Genomic DNA, 10,934 nt, shown 5'->3' on the forward strand with positions numbered 1-10,934 from the left:
CATCATGTCTGATTTGAGGGCTGCTTGTCAGGTCCGGTCAAAGCCGGTCACTTGGAAACTTTCTGGCCTTTGGCAGATTCATAAGCGCGTTAGTAACTTCATCCTCAAAATGTCCAAGACTGTATTATGAAAAACGTACTTATTTTCTTATTCAGAAAAGGATTTTTGCTGCTTAGTTTCAAAATAAGCTAGAAACACGTAAATAGAAATAAATGAGTGGAAAACCTCAGCTTTCCTCTTTGTCTTGCCATGTATTAAAATGTTTCCAAACTCGGGTAGAATGTAAAGAAAATGCAGCATCAGATCATATTGATTGATACGTTGTTGCAGTTTTAAAGTTCCTGCCATTAAACAAATGTTTAAACCAAAAAATAGATCAAAACACTTTACGAAATGTTTTATGCTCCCTTTATAAAGTTTTAATTTAACTTTTTTTGCTAGTTTTAGTATTCAGAACTATTTTTTAAAAGAAAAAAACAGTTTTAGAGACTGTCTTTTTCAACGTGGCTCTCTCTCGGTCAAATTAACACAAATAATGCTTAAAATATGGAGAACTGAGGCTATTAAGGTCATCTTGACATCTGCCTTTAAGCGTGTTCCTACATAAATTCAACAAAGAGACTTGAAACTATATTTTTAGCCTCTTAAACAAAGAGATTCTAATGACCTTTAAGTAAACGTACATACCACCAGAGCGGCGATCCTTTCAGTGACTCAGAAATAGCTGGAAAAATGAACAAAAACCCAAATAATTTTGCCATCTTTGTTCCCTGCCCGATTGTCTCCGTGTCCTTAGAGACGTAAGAGGTGGAACATGACATTAACAGCCTGCGTGTGGTGCATCTTCCTGGTTTATCCAGCCTGGTGAGTCCGGGCCCGGTGGGCACGCTCGCAGCTTCAGCGACAAGCAGCTGAGCAGAAACGGACGTTCCAGCTGGCTGGCTGAGAAAGAGCAAAGCCTGCTGAGCATGCGGGCCTGCCGTTACGCAATACACTGTCCTCTGAGCAATGAATATTTGGACGAAAAGGCATCAATTAATGGGATTTTCACTGACATATATGCTTTTTTGCCATTTGAGCATGACTGAACTTCCACCCAGAGGAAGGTACTTAAGGAGGGAGGCACAGAGTGACCTGACTTCATCAGGATCCACATGCTTTGGAACAAGCTTCAATCAGCAGCAGAAAAAGATATTTAATTTATAATGTCCAAAAATGATTTAGAAAATTATTGCTTCAATAAATTTACACCAAAAAATGTTTTAAAAGTACAGAAGCAAACTTTTAAAGCACACAAAATAGTTGTTTTTTTTATCTCCCATGGGTTGCAGTAACATTAAAATGAGTAAGGCTATAAAGAGCCTTGCTTGCAATAAAAGGTAAAACCTTTAACGTATTTTAATAACCTTCTAACCCTCATAAATCCACACCGTGGACTCCTGCAGCCGACTGTGTTAGCATGCAGAATAATGGATCTGCTAACAAAGCAGATGGAGCAGCAGCATTCAAAGGCTTTAAAGCTTTGCAGCTGACACTGCAGCTTTTTACTGAAAAATAAAAGGGAAGGTAAAGTTTGTGCTCTGTGTAACTGTCTGCCACGGACTGTCTGGTCTCTGGATATTATTGAGAAATAGTTGCAGGAAAACAGCAGACCTGCAGCCTCAGGGAAGAACAGTGAGATGAGCTCCAAGAGAAGAGACAACTTTACCCTTTTGCAATGGAAACAATATTCATAGTTTTGGTGCACTTTATGTTTTTTTTCAAAAACAAATCTTTAAGTTATTACACTTTAATGCATTTGTTTTTTAGAGAAAGCATTCAATTTTGTAGTCGTGTCTACTTTGTGCTGCTGTATGTTGCATGAGCTCTGTGCCTTCCTTCACTGGTGTTTATCATTATTTGCGTATGCGCCCAACATCTGTATGTTTTTTTGTTTTTACCTGCCAGAAGCTACATTCATAATCGCTCTCATTTAATCTGTGCATTTCGGGCTTCCATGTTCAAAACTTTTGAGCTGAGCAAGTTTCTAGGTGAAGTTGGGGCCGGTCGAATGACGCGTAAAATTACAGTTAAATTACAGTAAATCAGAGAACATAAACACTGGAGCTACGGTGTTAAAGGGTTATGAAAATTAAGCAATGCTGGAGTAATTTAGTTTATATTCAGTACTTTAAATAATACGATCTACATTAATATATTTAATAACTTGAAAAAAAATACATAATGTCACCTGCAGTTTTTGCTTTACTTTAATAATAAATCTCACACCTTTCAAATAAGAGACTGTTGTCTTCTGCAGGTACAAAACCCACATTACCTCAAAAAGAAAAATATCTCCAAGAGTCCAGCAAGGAACACTATTGCACAGTACATCTACCTCATATTTTGGTTGTACTGCTTATATTACCGTCACCCGTAGGGTTCATTGCTATCATTGGGGGTTGTTTGCAGGAGAGCAGCAGCACAACCTGTCCAGCTTGTGTGTGGGTGTTTGTGATCCGTTGCTCACCTCCCAGCCCAGGACGTAGCCTGTTGTCATAACCATCCAGCAGCCTGTCAAGGATTCGGGTAAAAATGGTGATGTTGTCTTTGCTGTCATCGGGGAGCGGCTCTCTGTGTCCGACTACAGCCCTGCAGACGGTAAAGAGACACATTAAGAAACAAAAATCATCAACCTTGTTATGTGGCTAAAAACCTAAAGCCGATTGCTCCTGTCTTTGGATTGGTCGGCTGATCTATATTCTCACAGTTTTGACGTCACATGAATCCATACATCGATGATCCACTAAGTTTATGCAAACAAACAATCCCATTAAGTCTGCCAGGCTGAACGTGGAGTATTTGTCCTGATTAAAGAGAGCACTTTAGATCAGCTTCTCAGATATGCCTCAGGCTTCAGTCAATATTTGAATAATATCCACTGGTTGAGTTAGCTTTGTTGTGCTGTGTTTGTTCTATTTGTGGGATGAAGTATAAAAAGAAACTTTTACGCAGAAAAAAAAAAAAGAAGGATATTATCTCCAGACTCTTTGTTAGAAGCTTTATCACACGCATTCAGCCTCAGTTATTTTTTACATGACCCAAAATCCCCTGCAGAACAATCCTGAGATGAGATGAAAAAGCCACTATAATATAGGTGGAACGGTGATGAGTTAATGAATACCATCTTTAATTAAACCAAAATGCCCCGAGGAGATGACCTATAATATCCGAGTAATCCTCATCAACCACAGTTTGACACGTCGCTGTGCTGTCACAGGCCGGTTTTAACAAAGAGAGACGCTTCGGGGAGTTTCAAAGCATCCGAAAGTTTTCCTGACTTCTGCTTTTTCCTGGGAACAGTCAACGCATCAGCAAATCCTTTATTCTTCATCAGTGATTGTCAAACTGTGTCATCAAAGATCGTCAGAATAGTATTCAGTTTAAACATTTACCTTTGTCAGGACATCAGTTTTTGTTATTAGAGTTTACAGACTTTCTTTTCTCTTCAGTTGGTGGTGTCCCTTGTGAATCTTATTAACCCTTTAACACCTGAGGCGTCACCGGTGACGCTTAAACACAAAATCTTTAACGTTCTGTGACTTTTCAACACCGCTTTTCTCCTTCAGAATCTACTGGAATGATGTTGATTGTGTTAACAGTTGAGAAGTTACAGTAAATCAAAGAACATAAACACTGGAGCTCCAGTGTTAAAGGGTTAAAGACCCACTCTAATGTAAATCCTGTTTTTGGTGATTTTAACATGTTCTTGTAATATTTTTCTCATGATGAAGGATAAATAATAATTAAAAAAAAAAGTTTAAAACTGAGTATTTTCATTCAAATTGCTGTGAATCAGAAGCAAACAAAAAAAATGCTGTTTGTAAAAGCTAGTACCGTGCTTTCCGGTGTATGAGTCACAGTTTTTTCATAGTTTCAAATTCAGAGGTGTTTTAGTCAAGAAAACACAAAAATCTCTAAATTAATAAATAAGACAGTTTTACTCCAAAAAAAAAAGTTAAGTAGATTCCTCTTAGAGTACTTTAGCTCCAACTTTTCTCTAAAACTTAGAGAAAGTTAGAGAAAGAATCATTTTTACATTTTTACTCAGAAGTGCGCAGTTTCACCCTGCTGGAGTACAGATGCAATATTTAGTGATCTGGTCAGAGGCTGTTAGCCATAACTCCATTTGTCATTTTCATTTCCAGATTTTAGTGGTTATGTGAGGGCTTCCCAGCGCTGCTCCTCTGGATGGATCGCTCTACCTGCAGGATCAGGTGAGTTCAAACGGTTCAGGAAGGAGGAGTGCTGGAACAGAGATGGCTCCAAACCAGCGGGGTGGTAGATCATGAGGTCCTCGGAGTTATCAGTAAGACTCTCTGGGATGGAGAAGACTGGAGGAGATTTTTATGGTATTAATATTCCTAATGCGTGATCTGGTAAAATATTCATGAAACACTGATGCTACAGTACAACCTTACTGATTAATTGAAATGTTAAACTCAATATTTGTCGCTTAAACATTGTCGATAACTTAAACATCATTCAATGGATTGTTTAAACATTTCAGGGATTTTTTTTCTTATTAAATTAAAGATGAATACTAAAAGGTGTGAGAATGAGATTAAAAAATGAGAGTTACAGTCTTTATTTTCCTCTCGCTGATTGATGGCTCCATCTTCCTCGCCGTCAGAGCTTTGCTAAACCACAGCTGCTCCAGGTGGAGAGTCTCCAGGGAAGAGTCTTTTTTAACAGAGAAGTTGTTCTTACAAGTCCATTAATAAAGACGCACGGCTGTTGGCTTATTTATAATCAGTTGGAAGTCTCCAAAAGCAATAGAAGTGTCATAAAAGAAGCTGGTAAAAGAGGATGCAGGTGACGGAGTGCAGATTGTGCCTGCAATTATTTTTGATTGACTTCTTAAGCTGTTTTTTCCTTTAAAGTTTTCTTGTGTCGAGGCTGCAGTGTAGACATACCGGTTTCATGTTCGATTCATTTTGAACAAAGTAACTTCAGTGGTGTCGGATGTGATATCAAACCTTTCGGATTGCACCTTGGAGCATTAGAGCTGTTTGAGGCTCCAGAGTACACAAAATGAGGCTCACAACTCACGTGTCACCAAGAAGGGCACGGTTTGATTTATTCTTTCTGTCAAATATGGATCTTCCTCTATAATTAAACCCAAGCAAAGCTATGCTAAAATTCTCGTGTTGCAAAAAGAGGCATTTTGTGAGTACTTGGAGGAAATATTGAGGCGGTTTCTGGATTACTTTCCACACACCTTATCAGAATCTGACAGGCGTGTGACTTTGAAGCTGCGCAGACAGACGGAAACCTCTGAAAAGCTTTGGAAATGTCTGGGACGAGTGGAACTGCAGTAGGTAATATCTCACTTAACATGAATCATATATCAAACAAAAAGCCCTCTCTGCTTGCTCTGACAGCACCAGTGTAAATTCAAAAATGAATGAGAAACCGTCAGGCCTCCAGAAAGCATGCTGGTAATGTTGACTCCATACTGAAACGTCCATTTCAGGATGGGGGGGTGAAAGAGCACTCGCATGGGGAGTCGCATCTGTGTGTTTTTAAGAGGAGAGCATGCTAGACAAAAGCTGTGACACTAACACACAAACCTTGAGCTGATCCTGTCAAAACGAGCTGTTCGGGTTACTGTAGCACATAAAAAAACAGGTTTTCATTCAGTTTAGGGGAAAACAGAAAAAAACATTTTTTTTAAGAGTCACAATTGAAAAACACACCAATTGAAGACTTTTTTGAGCCAACAGTAAACTTTTCTGTGTAGTAGCTTTGAAGTGCCAATCATATCAATAAATTCCTCAACCTTAAACATATTTTAAGATCACAACAACAACTAAAAAGGTAAAACAAATAATGAAAAAACAGCATTACATTTTAGAAATCAAAACAAGATTCCAGAAACTAAAAAGATAAATACAATAATTCATAAAATCAAAATAATTTCCAGAAATCAAATGAAATGCTAAACACTGAAAGAAAATGAAGAACCAGAAAAGGGAGACCACTGATTGGACGATGGCGTTAAGAGTTTTGATAAAGACTGAAAGCAGAAGGATGTTTTACCTGGACTGTGGTCAAGGTTTTTTCTTTTCTTTCTTCGCAGTGATTGTGGTCAGAAGCATAAAGAAATATCTCTTGTCAGAATGGTTGAAAAGATGAACAAACATCATCATCCAATCAGTGAGGTCCCATAAAGCCAATCTTTTCCAGTTTCATTTTTTTACCTTTTTATTTTTACTCCTAGAATTTACTTTGGGACCTTTTTTTGCAACTACAAAAAAACAACAAAAAAAAACACACTCTATAGTTTTACTTTGAAAATAGGAAGGTTCATCAAGACTTTATTTTGAAGATTTGTTGACTTCAGGTAACAGTAGCGCTGCACATTTGGCTTTTATTTAGTTTATATGCTTAAAATCCAGCATTAATCCGCATTTCAGAGCAATAAATACATCATTCCCAAATTACATTTTTACTACACTCCACTATATTTACAAAAATTGTGAATCAACATACTCAGATACTCATTACAGCCCTGAAACTGATCAATCAGATGCCTCAGTAAAAGAAGGTGGTGCCTGTTGGCTCTCATGTTCAACATTCAAAATGTTTGATTGACAGACTGCTTACTGACTATACAGTCACACTGTAGAATAGAGGGACTCAAATGCTTGGTTCTGCATCCTAAAGTTCAACTAGTGAACTACAGACCCACCGGGTATGTGATGAGTGTTCAAGAACCCACTAAACGCAACTTCTCGAACAAGCATTTAGCCCATGGCGTTCACACTGGACAAGCAGGGAAGGGCTTCTTCTACTTTTCCTTTTGCTACTGTTGTTTACTAGCATCAGTCTCTCAGCTACAGTTGGAAGAGGTTTCCAGACCTTTTCTTTCACAGTTCTACTCTGATATATGAAAGACTTGATGTCTTATAATTCCAGTTGAGTAAAAAACGCAAGTTTGTCCTTCATGATCAATTTTCCAACGGTTGGCACTTAGATTAATTTAAATGGACGCCATCCATACGTCACTACCAAATCTGAGTTCCTGATTGGTCAAAGCTTGACTTGGTTTAACTTTCAATGTGCGTTCGGTGGCTGTGCATTTTGCATGTAGAGACAAAACGGTCGTAGAAACTCGCATAGCTACGTGTGAACGCTGGAGTGTTTAATTCAGAAGCTTGAAACGTACATTTATTGGACGGGATCACCTGAACGCTCATGTGAATTCAGCTTCAGGCTCAGACTGGTTTTAGACTAGATGTGAATTTTTCACGTCATTTGCAGGTGAATCCTGACGCACTTCTATCTCAAAAGCTTATGAACTACCCAGAGGATCAAAACCAGGGAGCAATCCAAAGAGTTTCTTCTGATCAAGTGTCTTCTGACTTGTTTTGCTTTTAATGTGAAAATGTTCAAAATGAATGTCTTTCACAGTAATGAAAAAGTAGGTCAATCAGGTATGAACGGAGCTGTGCCTCAGCGGGACCACAGAGGATGATTCCCTGATCTGCTTCACATGTGCAGCTTTGCGACGGACTCTGTGGCCCTGAAGCTGCTGCTTCCACAGATGTCTGTATTTAAAAGGCACTCTCCACTAAAACTTTATAGACGGCTCGCAGCATTTTCCTACAATTAACTAAAGGACCTCATCTTCTTAAAGAGCCACTCCAATGAAAATTGTGTTTTTGTGGCATTTTTCTCATGATGGACGGCACATATAAGGACAACTAAGCTCAAAATTGCATTTTATGAATCAGCCTTTGAAATGGCCTGTTGCAGTGACGTAGTTACAGGTGTAGATTGTCAACCTCAGAGGTTTTTGTCTTTATCCAGTTTTACTTTTGAAATAAAACTTTATTACTCTAAAAAGATAAAGCCTTTTCCCTCAAATCATCCCTCAACTTCACCAATCAAACACCCAAGAATGGCATCAGGATCTGCTGCAGTCTGTCAGATAGTTAATAATCAGCAATCACATGTATTCTCTAGAACTTGCCACAGAAGCCCTGGAGCAATCAAAGAACACGGCCTGACTGAGCGTTTTCAGGATGAAACTCATGTAGGTTCAAGACATCTTCCCATCTAAAAAGGGGGAGACTTTAGCAGAGGATTGTGGGAGCTTGTCCCAATAAAAATCATGGTCCTGAAGAATATTAAAAGAGGAGAACATTAAATGTAATGGGACGCCGAATGGTTTATCAATAGTCGTTCATTAATAATTACTGCTTTTAACTGGTTCAAGCATCCAGCCCAGAGTGCACGTCTGGCAGTGCGGCTCACGTGCTCGTGTCTGGGCTGCTGCTCCAAAACTCAGCGGCGTGCCAGGAGATGGAGAGAGTTTAAAATGTCTGAAATCTGAGTAACAGCATTATGCAGAGCTGCCAACTGTCACACACCGACTGAGACTCACACTCCTCAGTTTTGTTCCGCTCTCACGTCATGCATGGATTTTCTCACTGCTATGAAGCTGCTGCGGAGCGAACGGAAAGAGACTGACAGTGCGCGCATGTCGGCATGTCAGAGCAGCAGCGGAAAGGTCAGAACAATAACGAAGTGAGAAATATTCCAACAGATCAGTTGTCAGTCGCACCGACGCTTTTCCCTGTCTGCGTGCAGCCCGGCTGGCAGGTCTTTGTGAGAGTTTTTGGACCCGTGTGCTGCTAAACGTTTTCCTGGCGTGTCTGTTTGACACGTTATCCCGGTGTTTCAGGTCTGTCTCTGACTAAATCATTTAAGAACACCTCACTGATTGATATTTATATTTAAAATTATATCAGTGCCTTTTGCTTTCTGCAGCAAGCCTGCACTCATTCTTGAAAAAACATTATAGTTTGAAGGCACATTTTTAGGCAGGAAAGAGGATTGTAAATAAACATATGAGGTAAAATTTAGAGTTTTTCAAAGCTTCAAAGAAATAAATTAAGGTTTTATATTGGGAAAAACAATTATACTGACAGATAAGCATAGGAGTATATCATTTTCTTTAACGTCCTTGGTTAACGCCCTTGCCTCATAGCAAGAAGGCCCTAGTACAAATCCTAGCTGAGATCTTTCTGTGGAGTTTGTATGTTCTTCCTTGAACACGTGGATTTTCGGGACTCTGGTTTCCTCCTCAAGGCCAAAAACAAGCTTCATAGGTGAATTGGTGACACTAAATTACCCGTATTTGTGCATTCAAGTGTAATTTGTGTCACCCTGGAAAACACTGGTAACCTATTTGTTCAGGGTGTAACAACAACATTGGGTAGGATTGGCTCCAGCAACTCTGTGAACCCAAAAAAGGATTCAGCAAGTTCTAAAGATGGATTGATTTTCTTTACGTCATAAAACATTAAATCAGTGTTTCCCAACCCGGTGTCCTGCGTGTTTTCATGCTCCTCAAATGTCATAGCTTTAGTGATTGTCAGTTGAAGGTGTTTGCTTGGGTTGATGATGAGCAGAACCAGCAGAATAACATGGAAAACATGCAGGGCAGTGTGAACTGAGAACAAGGGCTGGGGAACATAAAAAATTCAGAGAATATGGGTAGTGCATGTCTTTGACCTGACTCAATGAAGTTTTTTTTTTTTCAAGTCTGACAATGTGAGAATTGTGAGATGCAATGTTACCTTGGAAACAAAAGTGTGATTGACAGGAGACAAAGAAAAGAGTCTGCCATTAGTGCAGCACAGAGCCAGAATTCAACAGGTTTTGTATTCAGCAGTTACTCTGATTAACGTTGGTGGTGATGGTTATCTGACAGGAGTCTTCCTATTTGAGTTTGAAACTTTTGACCTAAAAATCCATTTTATTTGAAGCATCAAAGCTTGGGTTGGTGTGAAAAAAAGTTGAAGACATATAAAATGGTTATTGGTCAAGTGACTGTTATTCAATGAGGTAAAACTGGAATTTGTAATAGGAGAATTCATTAAATACCCACTCTAATGAAAATTGTGTTTTTAACATGTTCTTGTAGCGTTTTTTCTGATGACAAAGGACATACAGTATATATATATCTAATTTATTTAATTAACAACTTAATCAAAGTTAAAAGACAGCTGTGAATGTTTTTAACATAAATAGAAATATGATTGGAGAGCATTAATGCATTCAAAAAACTCTCAATCTCTGATCCATTTGCATAATTTCTGGTCACATTAAAACATTCCTTCAGTCCAGAATCAGCTATTAGATTTTGAGGGACGGCTCAGCTGTCTGGCACAGGGACTTTCCCACACTTTTTTCCCTCTCCTTCTAACGTCTCATTTGTTTATTTGCAGCAAACACTGCCAAAAACACTGACCAAAGACGAGCATTTGGCAGCAAACGGTTTCGCTGAAAGACTGATGAGTCAGTTGGCTGGTTAATCAGGATGCTATTTTAGATAAGTGTCATCAGCCAAGAAAAGGACTCATCAGGCTGGCAAACAAAATATGAAAAAAAAAAACCCTCAATGGAGGAATCCTGTCGGAGACGCAGCTGTGAAACAACGTTTCATAAAAGATCAGAGTGGCGGACGTCAGCCCCGCCGCTGTTCCTGTAATTGACTTTGTCAGTGGCCGTGAAGGAGTCAGATTGGTTAGACACTACTTCACATCTGTGACAAAAAAATGTCACTTCCACTTTCAGCAGTTTGGACTCAAGAGGTAAAGAAAAAGGCAGAGTGTTGACCTGAGACAGGGTTTGATAGAGGGGGCGGAGCTACGGGGGGTGCAGCAAAAAGCTTTGCCCTCCCCACTTGCCCTTCAATTTCTCAGTCAATATTAGTATCATTTTTGACAAAGATTAAGGCTGTATTCAGATGGAGACATTTGGTTCATTTCGTAAGAGCTGAAAATGTGCAAGCCAACCCTGACAGGAACCATTCTCTGACCCGTCTTTTGAGGTGGTCTTGGTTAGTTTCCGATCAGACTGAACTTTGGTTCAGTCTGAGG

At 39.2% G+C, this 10,934-nt stretch overlaps 1 protein-coding gene across 1 annotated transcript in view; it reads right to left on the bottom strand.

Annotated features, from left to right (window-relative positions):
* The window catches only part of gabra3 (gamma-aminobutyric acid type A receptor subunit alpha3), a gene marked incomplete in the record, with an annotated part of 167,556 nt that overhangs the window by 67,841 nt on the left and 88,781 nt on the right, over nucleotides 1–10,934 (bottom strand). Inside the window, 1 exon segment of the mRNA XM_024266048.2 lies at nucleotides 2,510–2,631. Within this exon segment, the coding sequence (XP_024121816.1) occupies nucleotides 2,510–2,631 (122 nt within the window).

This window comes from Oryzias melastigma, linkage group LG14 (assembly GCF_002922805.2).
Source record: "Oryzias melastigma strain HK-1 linkage group LG14, ASM292280v2, whole genome shotgun sequence".
Taxonomy (NCBI): Eukaryota; Metazoa; Chordata; class Actinopteri; order Beloniformes; family Adrianichthyidae; genus Oryzias; species Oryzias melastigma.